Source organism: Cynocephalus volans, chromosome 1, assembly GCF_027409185.1.
Source record: "Cynocephalus volans isolate mCynVol1 chromosome 1, mCynVol1.pri, whole genome shotgun sequence".
NCBI lineage: Eukaryota > Metazoa > Chordata > Mammalia > Dermoptera > Cynocephalidae > Cynocephalus > Cynocephalus volans.
Window position 1 is genome coordinate 145,353,766 of NC_084460.1, and position 19,511 is coordinate 145,373,276.

The window sequence follows — 19,511 nt, forward strand, 5'->3', positions numbered from 1 at the left end:
ATTGCCTCTCCCCTTTCCAAATCCCCATCCTCTCTGGGGTGATGGAGGGGTGAGGGTTAAAACCCACATGTCCGATTCTTCCCGTCCATTGCCATCTTCTCATTTTTCAAATAATCTACTCAGGACAGAATAGGTGGACTTTCCTCCCTATTGCTACATCATCAAATCCCGCTGTTAACAAAGTGGCAAATTTAAGGTCCTCTTTCCATAAACACAAAGACCAGAAGTCAGTCCCCCAAACCTAGTGGCGGATATATCACAGAGGGTCATAAATAAATTTACAAAATCTCCTCTTAAGTTTCTCTTGCTGAAAAACCAAGTACTAGCTTTTTGTCACCACAGAAGCCATGAAAAGAAACACGGTAAAACAGGAAATTAAACCGTCATCGTTTAATATTTGCAAAAATATTGTTTCCATTGATGATGAAACGACCTGTAGCTGTTTTTTTCCGGGGAATCTGTGAAGATGCAAGTCTGCTCAATATGAATCTGGCTGAGAAAAGCATATAGAACATAGTTCTCTACTCTGTAGGTCGCATCAACAATTAGTAGGGAATTTTCTTGAAATAATAAAGGTGACAGAGAAAGTTTACATATTCACATGTAGCAATCGTTACAGCTAAGACGAATTAGAAAGGTTTAGCACTGGGTTTGACTGGGCAGAGATGAAGACAAGAACTTCTCCTGAAATTCTGCAGTAGCAGGACGATCCGCTTAGAATGGAGCCCAGGCAGCAGAAGGCGCAGCTCAGGTGCAGTGAGAGAACTGGGTTCTACGGAAACTGACAGACCAAGAAACTGTGCCTGAGGCTCGTCTGCCACTTTGGGCTTTGAGTTCTATTCAGCAAATTTCTATTTCTTCAAATAAACAGATACAGAAGTGTAGCTACACGGGGAGAATAAGTTCTAGTATTCTATAGCCGTGCTAGGTGTCTACAATTAAAAATAATTTGTTGTGTATTTTCAAATGGCTAGAAGAGAGAAATTCAACTGTTCTCATCATGAAGAATTCATAAATATTTGCAGTGATGGGTATGCTAATTAGCCTGATTTTATCATCAAAATATTACTCTGTACCCCATGAATATGTACATTATTTCATGCCAGTCAAAAAATCAAGTTTTTTAAAAAGCTGGGGATCGGAGGAATGTGTTATACACATGGAGAAATCTTTTTCTTTATTTTACACATTCACAAGGTCGTATGCAAGAAAGCCAGGAAGCCAAAGATTAAATACACCACAAATGACCAGACAGAAAACATACATAGTTTAGATACGAAAAAAATCAACTGAAGTTATTCAACTGAGTTGAACAACATGCCTACTATTTCAGATACTTGTCAGTTCCAGAAAAAATATATTCAGTTGGTGTATGTGCAAAAGGAACAAGTTGTTCAGCAATATTGCCTGAAAAATGAAAAGGGAAAACTTTTGAAAGAACTCAGAAATTTTCTGATTATATTGCAGAAAAGCACGTCAAATTACTGTATGTTAATTGTTCAATTTGTGTATCTTTTAATAAACGCAATAGAAATATATTACTCTTCAAAATTACTTGTGAACCTCATAGAAAAATTCATTTTAAATGCTTTAAGAGGATGTGTATTGTCATATTTGGTCTAACAATATTATTTTAATTTACATATTGTTTGGATAATTATACATATCTACTTAAGAGGAGGTTTAAAAATACCCTTCTCAAGAATTATTTATGTGAGCATGAATACATTTTAAGCAAAGGATTTACACATACTGAGTCTTCCTTTAAAAAAATATAAATTCAAAAGAGTTTCATAATATGTATATCTGGAAACACAAGAGTTCTTTCATGTTACAGACATCAATGTAGTGATTTCGGTCTCTGTTTCATCCTTGAGTATGGATTTAAAACAAGTAATTGAAGTCTGTCCCTAAAGTGCTCATTAACTATTTTTATGGTGGTAACGGATATAGAAGACAAGCATATCTAGTTTAAATTTTTTATTCATTCATTTAAGAACACATTAGACACAGGACCAGATATGATTTATTTAAACAGAGAGAATATGAAAAGAATCATGGAAGTTTTCCTGAAAAATATTTATTACTTTATCACTTTTCTCAGTGCACCTAAAACTTCCTTGTTTCTTAGGCTGTAAATAAAGGGGTTTAGCAGGGGAATTATAATCGTGTAGAACAGTGAATACATTTTATCCTGGTATTTATCTCGGCCCGACCCAGGACGTACATACATGAAGAAGAGCGTGCCATAGAACAAGGAGACAGAGAGCAGATGGGCACAGCATGTGGAGAAGGCTTTGCTTCTGCCTTTCTCAAACTTTTTTTTCAGGATGGCATAGAGGACACAGGTATAAGAAACTATGATGGTCATAAAAGTAAAAGTTTGTATAAAAGCAGCAAAAATAAAAACAACTAAAGCATTAACAGATGGGTCAGTGCAAGAAATTGTAAACAGTGACAAGATTTCACAATAGAAATGATGTATTATATTATACCTACAGAAAGTCAATCTAAATAATAATCCTACATGAACAACAGGGTGTAGAAAACCAATTACATAGGACATACTTATCAAGCAAGCGCTGAGTCTGTTGGACATCACCACTGGATAAAGTAAGGGGTTACATATGGCTACATAGCGGTCATAGGCCATCACTACCAGGAGGAAACTTTCTGTGGTTGCACTGGAACCAAAAAAATAATATTGGGCCATGCATTCAGAGAGGGATATCATTTGACCTTTGTTTGAGATGTTGACAAGCATCCTGGGGGTCACAGAGGATGAAGAACAAGCATCTGCAAAGGCTAAACTGCCAAGGAACCAGTACATGGGGGTGTGAAGATGGGGGTCCTTCCAGATCAGAAAAATCAGTCCAAGGTTGCCCACCATGGTGATGACATAAATCAATAAGAACAGCAGGAATAGGGGAACCTGCAGCCCTGGACAATCTGTTAGTCCTTTTAGAACAAACTCTGTCACCATTGTCTCGTTTGTCTCTATCATATTCACTCAGACTGATCACTGCAATGAGAGAAGAGGGAAAGAAAAAAAATTGCCAACATTCATATAAAATGATACTGAATTGCAATGTCATATTCCTGTCTAGATGCTGCTTAATCAGCAGATATGAAGGTGTGGTATTTCTGTTTTCAAAAACATAAAAATATGAAATATTTTATAAATAATTTTGAGATATAAGGTTTTTAAAAAATATGTGATTATGTGAAATGTTAAGGAGGTGGCTGCAGACACTAATTTACCTTGTCCAATAACTTGTCAATCAGAAACACCTTAAATTAAATACATAAAAGTGAATATTTATACAGAATTAAGAATGAAAAATACATAATATATTTTATACTAAATCTCTTGAAGCAAGATAGATTCAAGTTCAGAAGTGTTTTCTCACTTTCTCAGGAATTCTTTCGTATCTTTTATACTGAATAAAAGTGAGATTAATTGATATTAATGCAAATATCTCTGGTATTAATGATATATGGAATTTCCTCCTCCTAAGATATTGAGTCAAGTAATAAGACGGTGAGTTAAAATCCCATTTATGCTGTTTTCTATCCCTTACCAATATGTTACTTCTTATGTTTGTCAAAACCACCACATTTCTAATAGACTATTAAAAAATTTTCCTCCATAAAACTGTATATGAAAAAAATCATTAATTCATTTAGTTAATAAATATTTACTTAGTACCTCCAAAGTTAAAACACTGTAATTCTTAGTTCAATCACACATAGAACATTTAACCAAGGTATTATAGGCATAATGCTAAAGTAACGCCAATGTTGAGGGGAAAAAAGCACACATACAGACACCGATGGCTTGTTTGCAGATTTGAGATAGATCCAAGAGCTATCATTAAACATGCCAATATAGGAAATCATCCAGTTAACTAAGAATATCTTTTAATATTTTAAAAACATAATTCTAAAGTTATTGTAACAATTTTATTTTTTGTGATATATTTGATATTGTTGGTGGGATTATCAAAGTCAAGTTGGAAGGAAACATTACAAAAGACACTACAATGGAGGGAACATCCAGTATTTTGAATATCTGGATTTAATTTAAATGTTAAAAATTATAAATTTTGTTTAAATAGCAAATCAAATGAGGAGAAATGTTGAATCACAGAAATAGATAATAACTAACATAAAGATAGGCAAGGCCAAAAAAATCCCTGAGATAAAAACGTAACTATACATTCTATAAACCTGAGAAGTAAGTGAGAAGGCTAGATCCTATGCAACCTAGGAGGAAAAAAATCTAAGACAGTATCAGGAGAATGCATTGCTTTATGACAAATTATGAGTAATTCTGGACCCAAAATATGTTTAATGAACTCAAACCCCCAACCTTGCTGATCTAAATCAGGAGCTACCCATGTAGAAACAGCAAGCCTAAGTATATAACTATTCAAGGAAATATTTACAAGTCTTGGGTTTACAACTCCTAGGCTGTACTAACAAGTTCAGCCAAATAGGTGTCTTACCAACACATATTTTTACTTTTATAACTTATTTTTATAACTTAATTACTCCACTATAAAAAAGAATGAAATTCTCCCATTTGCAACGACATGGAAGAACCTAGAGAAACTTATGTTGAGTGAAATAAAGCACAGAGGGATAAATACTGCATGTGCTCACTCATATGTGGGAGCTAAGAGAGAAAGAAGGAAGGAAATAAAGACCACAGTAGTGCGTTGGTAATGCAGAGTGAGGGAACATTCCTAGGGCTACAAAGTGGAGTGGAGGGGTGAGGGTAGGGGGATGGAGGTTGACAGATAATTGGGTGGGGACATGGGGTACAAAAGTAATTTCTGGTAATGGGTATGCCCCCAGTATCAATCTGGCCTTCACATCATGGGCACGAGGGGTGACAATTAGCTTTGTATCTCATGAATATTAGTGATAAAAAAATCTGTAAGAAAAATCATTGTTAAAAATAAACAAAACAGTCACCAATCTGATTAGACTTTGCTAACGACTTTACTGCCCCCAAGTCCGTGCTGCCTGGGATCAATTTTCTGAATTGATTAAACCAATAAAAGAAAACCAATATGGAAATTTTTTAAAAGATAGGGTTGGTGAAAAATTCATTTCTGAAAATAATAATCTTGGAACAGTAAAAACATGTAGAAGGATTGGGATATTTTATATAGAAACGCACCTAGGGTTTTGTCCCTGAATAAAGAGGCTGTTCTGTGGAAAACAGTTCTTCTCCGTCTTTACTGGGACTAGAAAAAGAGAAAATCAGTTTGGGGTTTTTATTAGACACTAACATGCACTAACAGGCTTGTAGTGTTTGCAGTAATCGTTGAGTAAGCACTCTGCTGTCAATCACCAAACGTACTAAATTATCCTTATTAAACATGCTATGGAGGATATAATGGTGAAGCTGCCCACAGCAGATGTGGTGAACTCTGCGATTCTGCATTATTTCCAGAGAAGTGCTCTCTAAAACATGAACTAGATTGAAGGGGAAGGCATTGACTTCCCTCAGAAGCCCTACAATTCTCCTGTCCTCAATTACTGGAAAATCTTCCTGATTTTATGAGGTTTCCAAAGTAAAGGCCAGAATGAATTTTACTTTTTAAAGACACTGATAAAATATTTAGTAGATTGGTTCTGCAACTCATTATCTTGACAAAAAAAAAAAAAAAAAAAAAAGGAAACAAAAATGTAACAAAACTTGAGAAGATTTCAGTCTCAATTCCAACTCTAAATTACCAGGAGATTATGCCTAACACTTTATGAACCTCGTTTTAAGGTTCTCATTGGTAATCCTTTGGACTTTCCAAAGTACATTTTTGCCCACAGTCTATGAGACTATGAATCGTTCTTGCTACTTAATAGGCCGCATAGCATAAGGATAAGCATACAGACTCTATAACCCCGTCACATGAGTTCAGATCTTCATTCTACAAAAGTACTCATATAGCTTTGTTTCCATAAAGATTCAGAGGAATTGAACAAAGTGTTTATTTAGCTTTTCTGTTCAGGACTGCTTTCTGTTCCATTTGGTAGGTAAGTGATCTGAAAAAAATTTCAGATATCATGACAGCTCATGAGAAACCTTTGGCACTGAAATAATATGCCTTTTCATGAAAAAAGTAATAATAAAATAAAGGATTGTATTCTCACCCAGTTCCTATAAGAAGATATAGAGATGCCACGAGATACAAATTTTCATGATGAACCCTTAAGGTACACAAACAAGATGTCAAAGGCAATTATTCCTTCCACATTAATTCTTCAAGAAACACAGTTAGAAGGGATTAATATTTATTTCTTCCCGTCTTCAAACCTGTTTGCAAAGTTAATACTGAGACTCCCTCAATGCCAACAAAAGATTCCCTGTAGGATAAAGTTGATCTACTGAGCATTGTAGACTAATGAACAAATCACTTCTAATAAGCCAATTGTAGCTATTATTTTTTCTTTGAAAAACATAAGCATTACAAGTTAATTATTTAAGAAATAAAAACGTGTATTACATTGATGTTTCACGTGGAACTGATTGTCATCTAAATTTTACTCGGACAAATAAGAAGCATACTTTACTACATAGAAAACATTTTTGATGAATATATGTATTATATATGAATATATGTATAATCATCTTTGTGACAATTATCCAATGTTTCCACAGCATTTGGTTGCTTCAGACCTAAATTCTGAGAATTCAGCTTCTACCGATGGTGTAGCAGTTTGTTTCAGACCAAACCTCCCACACAGAATAACTTTGACTGAACCAGATGATATTGCCAATATGCAACCATTTTTGTTATACGAAAATAGCAAATTTCATGTGCTTCACTCTAATCAAATATCTACACAAAATATTTTTTAATGAAAATGTAGATAAACTCCAGGAAAACAAATTGCTGTAATCTAACTAATCAATGATGAAATACAGTATTCCTCCTACCTTTTGCCCATGCATGTACCTGTATATACCATTTAAAGCAAAATTATGTTTCTGCTATACATAATTTTTTTATAAACTATTTTTGACAACAATGTATCGTTTATATTTTTCTATATCATTAGCATAAAAAACGTGTTTTATTCCTAGCTACATGATTTTTCATAAAAATCTGTAATTATAAAGTCCTATTTGTCCAAATATGTTTGCATTGTTAATATATTGTCTACAAATCTGCAACAGTCCCTAAGAGAAAATTGTGTCAATTCACACTGAAAAATTTGAAACAACCCATTTCCCAAACTTTACACTAGTGAAAAGTAAAATATTTATCTATATGTATACACAAACACACATATGCACATATCATATGGATTTATATGTATGTATATTTGGCAAGAAATGTGCCTGACCTATATGTATGTGGCAAAAATGTAAAGCTTTACCAAGATGTATGTACTGTTCAAAATTCTTTGTGGTAAATTGAAAAATTATAATTGTATATATTTATGGGGTACAAAGTGATGTTGCCTGACTTATTTCATAAGGTCCTCCAGACTCCATTATGTTGTCACAAATAAAAGTATTTACTTCTCTTTTAAGTCTAAATAGTATTCCATTGTGTGTGTGTGTGTGTGTATATATATATATATATGTATATATATATATGTGTATATATATATATATATATATAGCACATTTGCTTTACCCATTCATTTGTTAATGGACCCTTAGATTGCTTCCATAACATTGCCATTGTAAATGATGCTGCAATGAACATGAGAGTGCAGATATCTCTTTGATATATTGATTACAAATCCTTTGGATGTAGTATAGAGTAACTCATTTATACTTTTCTGAAAAACCTCCACACTATTTTCCATAGTGACTGTACTAATTTACAATCCTACCAACAGTGTACAACAGTTCCCTCTCTCTCACATCCTCATCAACACTTATTATCTTCAGTGTTTTGATTATAGCCACTCTAACAGGTGTGAGATGATATCTCATTGTATTCTTAATTTGTATTCCCTAATGATTAGTGATGTTGAGCATTTTTTCATATGTTTGCCATTTGAATATCTTCTTTTGAGAAATATCTATTCAGGTCTTTTGCCCATTTTAACCACGTTATTTGTTTTCTTGCTATTGAGTTGTTTGAATTCTTTATATATTTTGGATATTAACCTCTTGTCAGATATATGGCTTGCAAATATTTTCTCCCAATCCATAGGCTGTCTCTTTACTCTGTTAGGTGTCTCCTTTGCTGTGCAGAAGCTGTTTCATTTGACACAATTCCATTTGTCTATTTTTGCTTTTGTTGTCTATGCTTCTGCATTTCAATTTGAAAAAATCATTGTACAGGGCTGAAGAATTTTTACTTTTAAATATATAGCCATAGGGAGTCCTAAAATGTACAGTACAACAAAATATATTAACAGAAAATTAAGGAACTTAAGAGACTTTCACCCTAAATAACTGGCTGAAAATTTTATAACGTCAAATAGCTAAATTATTACTCCTAGTTTTAGTTCCTGTAATGAATAATACAGCCAAGCATGAATAAGCTTTGTGAATTTCTCTTATAAGTTATGTGATAAGTAACACAAGTAGACTATTTAAGCTAACGTCAGTGACGTGAGCCTGCCGTCTGAGGATCCCATGAAACTAAACAACTTATTACACTCAGTCACAAAACGTAAGCCAGAATTTTTTATTCTGAGAAGTTAAAAATAAGTTAGTTGGGCAGCATACCTTATGTCTCAGTTTAGAAAACTTCACGATAAAATAAACTTTGAATATGTTGAATTTTTCCTATCATTATTTAAATTTTTCATTTTTTTACTAATCAAATTTTATTATTTAAAAATCTCCTAAATATGTTACCTACACAGTCAAACTTCTAACTGAAATATGCCAGTTCAGTAGGGCATTAACTTCTGTCCATAAGATTTTGGTAGCTCTTTTTGAAAAGGAGAAAAACCTGTCTAGAATTTTAACTTCTTAAATTAATATTTTGTTTTCTTACAGGCAAATTGCAACACTATAATAATAAAAATTATTGTATTGAAATAATTTCCTTTTATACCTAATTTGCTGAGTCTTTGTCATGAAAGAATGTTGAATTTTGTCAAATGCCTTGTCTGCATCATTTGAGGTAATCGTGTGGCTTTTGTCCTTGGTTTTGTTGATGTGGTATATCACATTTATTGACTTGCATATGATGAACCATCCTTGCATACCTGGGATGAATCCCACTTGATTGTGGGTATAATTTTTTTGATGTGTTGCTGTAATCTGTTTGCTAGTATTTTCTTAAGGATTTTTGCATCTATGTTAATCAAAGATATTGTCTTATGACTTTCTTTTTTGTTGTTGTTGTATCATTGTCTAGTTTTGGTATGAGAGTGATGCTTGCCTTATAGAATGAGTTTGGGAAAATAGCTTTAGTTTCAATTTTTTGAAAAAGTTTGAAGAGAAGTTGTATTAATTGTTCTTTAAAGGTTTGATAGAATTCAGCTGTATAGCCATCTGGTCCTGGGCTTTTCTTTGTTGGAAGATTGCTGGCTACTTCTTCAATCTCATTGCTTGTATTAGTCTTTTTGCATTCTCTATTTCTTCTTGGCTCAATTTTGGTAGTTTGTATGTGTCCAGAAATTTATCCATGTCCTCCAGGTTTTCATATTTGTTGTTGTACACTTGTTTATAATAACCTCTAATGATTCTGCATATTTCTGTTGTATCAATTGTAATGTCTCCCGTTCCACTTCTGATTTTTGTTATTTGGGTCTTCTCTCTTCTTTGTTGTTGTTGTTGTTGTTGTTCTTGTTAACCTAGCTAATGGTTTGTCTATTTCATTTATCTTCTCAAAAAAACTTTTTGTTTCATTGATCTTTTGCATTGTTTTTTGGGTCTCTATTTCATTTAGTTCTTCCCTGATCTTAATTATTTCTTTCCATCTACTACTTTTTCAATTGGACTGCTCCTGTTTTTGCAGTTCTTTGAGGCATAGTGTTAGGTCATGTATTTGAAGTCTTTCCATTCTTTTGATGTAAGACTTTATTGCAATAAACTTCACTCTTAGTACTGCTTTTGCAGTATCTCACAGGTTTTGGTATGATGTATCTTTATTTTTGTTAGTTTCAAGAAACATTTTGATTTTGCGTTTAATTTCTTCTTGGACCCATAGGTCATCAGAAGTCCATTGTTTAGTTCCCTTGCACTTGAGCAGTTTTCAGAATTTTGCTTACTATTAATTTCCAGTTTTAACCCATTGTGGTCTGAGAACACACTTGGAATAATTTCAATTTTTAAAAATTTGCTAAGACTTGATTTGCAACCTAACATGTGGGCTACCCTGGAGAAAGTTCCATGTGCTAATGAGAAGAATGTATTCTCTAGTTGTTAGATGAAATGTTCTGCAGATGTCAACCAGTTTCAATTGTTCTAAGGTGTAATTTAAATCCTGTGTTTCTTTGTTAATTTGTTGCCTGAAAGATCTGTCTAAAGCTGAGAGAGGGGTGTTCAGGTCACCCACTACTATCATATTTGGGCCTATATCTTTCTTTTGGTCTAAGAGTTTTTGCTATATATCTAGATGCTCCAGTGTTGGGTGCATATGTATTTGTGATCATTTTGTCTTCTAACTGGATAGATACCTCTATCATTATATAATGGCTTTTTTTTTTGGTGTCTTTTTATGGTTTTTGGTTTGAAGTCTCTTTTATCCAGTCTAGGAATAGCTATGCCTGCTCATTTTTGGCTTACAAATGCATGGTATATCTTTTTCCAGCCCTTCACTTATAGTCTGTGTTTGTCTTGATAGGTGAAGTGGGTGTCTTGAGGACAGCATATAGTTTGGTCTAGCTTTTAAATACAATCAGTCAGTCTGTATGTAGAGGATACCAACATTAATAAAGCAAACGTATTTAACAGGGACTAACTTATAGCTTAATGGGGCCACAGCCCTGTAATTTAGCATGGCTAAAGCCCTATAGTTAAAGGTATAGCCTAACTTTTTAGTATTACACATAATGATGCTAAGCTTGGGAAAAACAGAAAACTTACCAGGACTAAAGTCTCTCTTGTAGATTAAAAAAACAATTGTAACACAGCAAAAATGCTTGCTCTAAGGGCCATTGTTCTTGGTGCGCCAAACCCAATGACAGGAATGTATGTGAGCTAAAGTCCTTAAGGTTGATGGTTGGGGATGTTCCTCATCTCACCTTTACCTGTTTCTTTCAGTTTCTTAGGGAACTAAGTGTTGCCTTGATGATTATCTCATTGGTCTTTTTGTAACCACCTATGTTCCTTTTCTGTAACTTTCTTGCCTGGACAATAAAAACTGAGAGAAAACCTAATTCAGGAGTATTTTCATAAGCATCCTTCTCTCTTGAAGGAGTTGTTCCTGGGATTGACCCCTTATTAGCCTCTCACTGTGCTGGAAAAATCGGCTTTGAGTAATCCTTTGTATCTCTGTCACCCCGGGAGAGGTGACCTCTGTGTCTTTAGTACCTCTAATCGTATACTGAATCAACTCAAAATGGATTACAGACTTACATATAGGACTTGAAACCATAAAGTTACTAAAGGAAAACTTAGGGGAAACACTCCAGAAAGTAGGACTGGGCAAAGACTTCATGAATAAGATCTCAAAAGGAAAAGCAACAAAAGAAAAAAATAAATAAATGGGATTATATCAAGCTGAGAAGCTATGGCACAGCAAAGGAAACAGTCAACAGAGCAGAAAGAGAACCTACAGAATGGGAGAAAATATTTGCAAATTGTACATCGAACATGGGTTAGTATCGAGAATATACAAAGAACTCAAACAACTATACAGTAGAAAAACAAATAATCCAATTATAAATATGGGCAAAGGAGATGAATAAAATGTTTTTCAAAGGAAGACATACAAATGGCCAACAGGTACATGAAAAAATGCTCTGAATCACTAGTCATCAGAGAAATGCAAATCAAAACCACATTGAGACATCATCTCACCCCAGTTAGAGTTGCCATTATTACAAAGACCAAGAATAACAAATGCTGGTGAGGATGCAGGGAAAGGGGAGCTCTTCTACACCGTTGGTGGGACTGTCCATTTGCACAGCCATTCTGGAGAACAGTATGGAGGTTCCTCAGACAACCACAGATAGAACCACCATATGATCCAGCAATCCTACTACTTTGAATATATCCAAAGGAATGGAAATCATCATGTTGAAGGGATATTGGCACTCCCACATTCAGGGCAGCTCTATTTAAATTAGCCCAAAAGTGGAACCAACCTATGTGTCCATCAATGGATGACCGGATAAGGAAAATGTAGTATATATGCACAGTGAAATACGACTTAGCCATAAAAAGAGAATGAAATTCTGCCATTTGCAGCAACATGGATGAGCCTGGAGAAAATTATGTTAAGTAAAATAAGCCAGACAAAGAAAGAGAAATACCACATGTTCTCACTCATAAATGTCTTCTAGAAAGGAAGGAAGGAATGGAGGAAGGAATGAAGGAAAGAAAGAAAGAAAAGACCACAACAATAAGTTGAACTTTTAGAAGGAGAGAACAAACCTAAGACTGATAGAGATGGGGGGAGGGATGGGAACAGGTTTAGTAAGTGATAGGTCAAGAAAAGGGCATAAGGAAATATCATGATTTGTAAGAATGAATATGGTAATAATAAATAATAAAAATTAAGAAAAATAACCCATAAGAACAAGGTAACTTACTCTGTAGATGTCAGTTGGCATCTTTATCCAAGCATTGAATCATTTCTCTATAGACTTATCTATCAAATAGCAATAGTGACAGGACTGGTATGAAGTATGCACTGGTACACTGACACCAAATCTCATCTGGCTAATCCATTAATAATTACCCAGACTTCCAACCACAGAAACCAGTTGCTAGCATCACACCACTGGGAAACTAGCCAGCCACCTGCTGGAATGGAGAAAGTAATTTTTCCTCTCTGGAACGGACATTTATCCTGGATATGGATTTGCCTTTCCTGCCAGCCACGCTTATGCCAACATCCCATTCTTGGGCTCTGCATTAAAGAAGACCACAAAATATTACTCCTGAATAATGAATTCATTTTTATAGCAAAAGAACTAAACCAATGGGCACCACTCATAGGAGACACTGATCTCATGATATTCTCCATTGCTCAAAAGCAGTTGACTTTATTGAATACTGGAACTGCATACTTAAGACTCATAACCCTAGCTGGGAATGTGGGCTGCTGTTCCACAGTTTATTCTAAACAAGTAAACAATATATGGTATTGTTTCTCTCATCGACAAAATATATGGATCCAAGATTGTATTAGTTTGCTAGCGCTGTCATAACGAAGTATCATTGACTGGATGGCTTACAAAACAGAAAGTTATTTTCTCACAGTTCTGAATGCTAGAAGTTCCAGATCAAGGTGTTATCAGGGTTGGTTCCTTCTGAGGCCTGAGAGGGAAGTATCTACATCAGTAAGGCCTCTCAGTGGTTGGTAGATTTTCTTCCTTCTGTATGCATCTGTGTCCAGATTTCCTCCTCTTATAAGGACACCAGTCATATTGGATTCGGGCCGACACTAATGACTTCCTTTTAACTTGATTGCCTCTGTAAAGGTTCTATTTCCAAATACAAGCACATTCTAAGGTACTGGGGGTTAGGACTTCAACATATGAATTTGAAAGCAACACACTTTAGCCCATAACAAGGAGCAAGGGGATGGAAGGTTGAATGGCATTTCTCAATGTTATCACTAATAAACTGGACAAAATTGGTTTTCCATCCTTTTGGGGCTCTTCTTGTTTAGAGGTCCTAGCACCTAAGGGAAGAAAGACAACTTTTGCTGGCAAAATAATAGTTCCATTGATCTAAAAGGTAAAAGTGCTAACTGGTCATTTTAAGCACCTCAATTCCCTAGAATACGTCAGTGAAAAGGGCTGAGAGGATACTTTGTGAGTTGACATGACTAAGTGTAAGCAGAGAAGCACATGTCTGGAAGTCAGTGATTTCTCCCTGTCTTCTCCTAATACTGCTGCTTTCAGTGTCAAGAGTCAATGAGCAACTACAGCAACTGCACAAAGGCAGGACTCCTGAGAGTCAGACCCACAGAAATGAAAATATAGTTTATCCTACCAGGGGTATTATACCCTCACTGGTGTTAAAGGGAACATGAAATAGGGTGAAAAAAAGTGTAGAAATGATTATCATAATATGTATCGATATCTGTTTCTTGCTCAAATGTATTAAATAAACATTTTTATTTCAAAAAATAAATAAACTTAAAAAAATAAAAAATCTCTACACTCTCACCAAGTTCTTGTAAACATTTGGAAACTGAAAATCTGCTCATTTTCCCAAAGAAACATAAGAGGTACGGAAATGAAGCAGTATTATTTGGGCATTGATTTTCCTTGGAAACTCCAAACTGGAGGGAAATAGCATGTCTTTCTTCTATTTCCAAACCCATCCTTGAACATTTCTGAAATTCCCTTAGTACTTCCGAAGGATCCCCAGAAGGATGAAATCAAATTTGTTCTACAAGGTATTGTGAACTAATCAGGAAGTCATCCATACGCAACTAGTCATAACAATTAAAACTACACATTGTGTCCTCAGGGTTCACTGTAGGGACTTGTTCATAAAACATCACTAAACGAAGTTTAGAATAAGCTTGTGTTTCTTCCACTTACATCTCTTAATGGTGCCACTGTCCAACTTCTACTTAATTTGATTTCCATTTTGAAATCGCAAAGATACCTTAGAATTAATATGTCCAATCAGAGATTAAGATCCTCCTCTATACTACCCCAAACCAAATCTTTTTCTAGTGTTCCCTGTCACAGGGAACAGGGTCACCAAACGAGCATTTAAGAAAGCTACAAACCAGGGACACATATCTTCAACACAAACCTCACTCTCAACCCCATTGCTGCAACCACTGTCAACTCCTCTAGGTATTATCAGCTTAAGGTGTCATAAATCCAGCTATTTCTATATACACATTTACCCTCAAAATCTAAGATTGATTAATATCTTATCTGGATTTATTAAATAACCTCATAACTACACTATGCGCATCTATTAACATAGTCTTCCATCCCACACTGACACTACACTGATCTTTACAGATGTACATCTTCTCACTACCACCACTCTATTCACACACACTCTTCCCACATAAAATATATAAATAGCTCATTGCACATACAATAATAACTAAAATTCTTAAGCCTGACTATCCTTATCCCTATACTGAAAAATAGACCGATAATTAACTATACACGGTTAAGGGGCTTTCTGGCATTGTACTATGGGTTTCAAAAGGGTGATGGGAGGATTCATTTTATCTTTTAATATGATTTTCCACAAACTTTTTGAAGTACACTATGTGTACCCTATTTACTGTAACAATAGCTGCATATACAGATATTTCCCGGTATCTTAGTGGATTGACACAATAGAAGGTACCTGCTCTCCTTCATGTAAAATGAAACTACGTGTTTCTAATTGAAAGACCCTATTCTACTCCACTTGGTGATTTGGAGTCCTAGACTCCTTCCACCTTGTCACTCAAGTGTTTTCCACATATGACTTCCTTCACTGTCTGTTCTCATCAGGATCACAAGAGAAAGTTCTCAGACGATTCTGGGCGTGAGGTGTTTATGAGTCAGAAATATAGTGATGTATATTACTCTCAATCCTAAACTCAGTCATATGACCACAGTTAACTGAAAAGGAAGCCTGTGTGTGTAAGAAGAAGAGAAAATAGACGGTGGTCAGCCAACTGTTACTTCTACTGTGTTTCCTCAGGTTATCATTTACGTGTTTTACCCTCCTTCCCACATGTAAGACACTTTCAGCCTCTCCCCAAGGGAGTAAAATCCAATTCCCATCTAGTCCCTATCTCAACGACAACTAGGATCTCCAGGTAATATTCTGTTTTCTTCATCAAATCCAGATGTGGCTGTTATTTGTCGAGGTAACAAAAATTTCTTTAAAATACGTATATATATATTTTTTGCTACTGTAGTAATTACATGCTCCCAGTGTACAATTTTTGTAGGATTTAACTGTCATCCTACAGAACACATGAAATTTACAAAGGTGTCCATCATACTTATCAGGTCCAACTATCATGATATCATCAACATAATAGACAAGACTGCTGTTCTTTAAAATGTTCAGTGAATATAGTTTCCTTCAGACAGAGCTGAAGAGTTAGCATAGCCCTGGGACAAGATCATTGATGTATACTGTTGCCCATCCCAGGTGAATGTAAAATGTTTCTGATCCTTGTTCATAATCAGAATTGAAAACAATACCTTTTCCGCATCAATAGCCACATGTCTCACACCAGATATTGTATTGAAGTGTTCCAGCAAGTGTAGCACATCTGGCAAAACCACAGCAATTGGGACCACAACATGCCTATTTGTGGCTGTCTACAATTACCAGTCATGTCCTACACGATTTTTGTAGAGACTAGGGTCGAAAATCAATAAGGATATTATGGCCAGCACCACCATTGCAGCCCTTGAGTCTCTGAGAGTGTCACTAATCACTGCCATTGCACAGGAAATACCTGATATGTCTCTCTGACATAGAAACCTTTCCAGTTACTGAAGCTGACAGACTCCACATGGGGAAGCCCCTTAAGGACTATTTGGAAAGAGCTGCTTGTTAAAAGAAGCCCACAAGAGTTTGCAAGTCCTTTAAACACAAGGAGAAACATGACCTAGTTCTGCCTTTATCTGAGGTGCTTTGACTACCTTCAGGAGCTGGACTACTCAAAGAGTGTTAAATCACCGAACCTGGAGGAAAAAATGTGTGTATATACACAGTGGCTCTCTTGGGTTACAAGGATTGCCTCTGATATTTGGCATGTGGAAATCTTCCATGAGTTTCCCTCAGTAAAAAATTTTGTTCTTGGTGGACTTTTATGGTTTGTTCATCCCTTCCAAGGCAAAGTTTTCCGACTCCATGGTATTGCAGTAATTCGAAAATCATCTCCAAAGGTATTGCTGAAGGATAGAAAGGAAATGTCACATGGTGTTAAATTTTGTTTTGCAAATAGTGAAAACTCAAAACTCAGCCTTTCTTATTTTAAAAATCAATTTAAGAACAGTGCAGTATTGCATAAAAAATAAATACATGAATTTAATAAGAGCTACACATAAGCAAATGAAATTACCTGCAAATTCAAGGAACTCAGTAAATCACCCAAGTAGAAAGTCACATTCAGCCTGAGTCCTCCCCTTGGTGGGACTGCAGGGACACCTGGTGTCATCACAATGTATGGGACTGAGAGAGACAAATTTCAAAGCCATCCTCTGCCTAACTACGTTGTAAGCCATGTCCCATAGTTGTGAAAGGAAGACGAAAAGAGGGCTCCTTTCCACAGTCTTAAACAGGACTCCGGGCAGAAGACTCCTCCGTGAGGCTCCATCAAAGCTCGCTACGAACCTCTAGAACTCCAGATTGAAGCCTGGGAAAACAAACCTAGGACACAGTCATCTGACTGCTTCCCTTTCCTATCTACATCCACCTTCTTCTCCCCTTATCACTCACGTGACAAAACACAGGCTTATATTATTACCTCTCTTACTGCATAGCCTCCATGCACCATAAAGAAACCAGCCTCAGCCTACAAGTCACGGCTAGATTTACAGTACAGAACTCTAATCTAACACTTCCAGCTTCTTAATATACTAAAGAGTTAGGTAAGGGAAATTAATAAATATTCTTTCAGACAAATTTCTGTTTCTAAGGTGACAAAATGAATTTTCTTTCTCTTTGCATCACTTCTAGAACAATTTGAAATACACTGTCAGACAAATAGAAACCTTATGCTAACTACAAGGCCAGTCTATACTCAGAGAGGCAACAGAGAAAAGAAAATTAATAGTTTTTATCCTCTTCACCCCATTACATTCCTTCCTTAAATCCAATTTTCTGTCTACTTTACAGACCACTATAGTTTGGCTAAGTAAACTGCATATTGGATGAAAGTCTTTCTTTCTACTAGGAAGCTGCCTCCACCTATGGTACCGCCCACCCCTGCCCCACAGATCCCAGCTCCATGGTCAGCACGGCCTCCCTTGTGTGAGTATAAATGTACAGTGAGTCTTAACTGCAGGCTGAGCAGTTATCTTTGCAAAGGTGTAGAAAAGTGTAGGCTTTCTCCCCAATCCTAATTTTTCTCTTTCTCCTCTCCCACACGCCCGCTCCCACCTGAGGTGTAGCTCCACCTCTGCCGTGGCTGTCTGGCTTACGTGGAAGCAGGTGCTGGATGAGCTGATTCTTAGATTAATTGACTCTGCTTGCTGAGCCCCCAGGATCCCTCACACAGGCCTTGGCTTCTGTAAGACAAGCTTCAGGTTCTTTTTCAGACTCTGGTAGAGACTCTGAATATGCCTTCCTACATCTAGTCCCTACCATATGTCCCAGGCCACCTCTTATGAACTGAGTTATCACTGTTGGATCTGGGCTGTTCTCAATGAAATGTGACTCTTTCAAAAATTCAGAGTTCAAGAAGAGGAGTTAATCAATTGCCCTTTATCTTTCTACTTCCCACCCTTTCTTTCATGCAGCTATAATCTGGCCTGGAGCTAAGAATAGTCTATAATAATAGTCAATAATTTTATTAAGCAGTTACTGGAATAAGTATAACAAGATCCACTATATCCTAATGGCAGAAAAGAATTTAATTTCAATCTTTCTGTTTTTATATATGGGATGGTATATGAGAATATGAGAGGAGAGTGTGTATGTGAACAGTTGGACGTGGAGTGAAGGTCCCTGAGACCCCTCTCTGTCCTACTCACATCCTCTCACTCTGGACGGGACATGTTACCATCTTTTACAGACAAAGTCACTGCCTGATGGAACTGGTGATCTGGTCTCTCTTGAATGAGAGAGGGGCTGGGTGCCCTCCAAGGCCGTCTAAGGCTGTTCTGCCTCTCTCAGCTCTCTTTAATGATGTGGTTACCCTCAGGGTCTCTGTTATGTCCTCCGTCTACATATACCAGCCCACCTTCTGCTATGCAGACGCCTCATCCCTTGCAGGAGTCAGTCTGCTCACTGCTTTCAGTCACTGCAGGAATTTCTAGGTAATGGTCATTCAGTGTGACAGTGAGGAGAAGACTTCAATGCTAAACTGTGACTATCTCCTGCCTACACACTTCAAGGGACCAAGTTTACTTTGAGGTAGTCAGATAAGGAAGGAGAAGAGCCAGAAATGTTTCCTTTCCAGTCCCCTAAATTGGAATTGAGACAAAAGACCCTCTCCGCTAAGTCTACTTGTAATGGGCAGAATAATGCCCCTCCCACAGATGTCCACATTTCAGTCCCCAGAACCTGTGACTATGTTAGTTTACCTGGCAAAGTACTTAATGTTCCTATGGAATTAAAGTTTTTAATCAGCTGGTTTAAAATAGAGATATCAGGAGCTGGTTGGTGAGCTCAGTTGGTTAGAGCATGTTGTTGATAACACCAAGGTTCAAGGTTCAATCCCTATATTGACCAGCTGCTAAATAAAATAAAGTAG

At 36.2% G+C, this 19,511-nt stretch overlaps 1 protein-coding gene across 1 annotated transcript; it reads right to left on the minus strand.

The window, feature by feature from the left end:
• Nucleotides 1–2,083: 2,083 nt before the first annotated feature.
• Nucleotides 2,084–3,004, minus strand: LOC134387704 (olfactory receptor 5AC1-like). The gene has a single exon (XM_063110098.1). It carries the CDS (start codon nt 3,002–3,004, stop codon nt 2,084–2,086), a length of 921 nt encoding a protein of 306 aa, XP_062966168.1.
• Nucleotides 3,005–19,511: the final 16,507 nt, after the last annotated feature.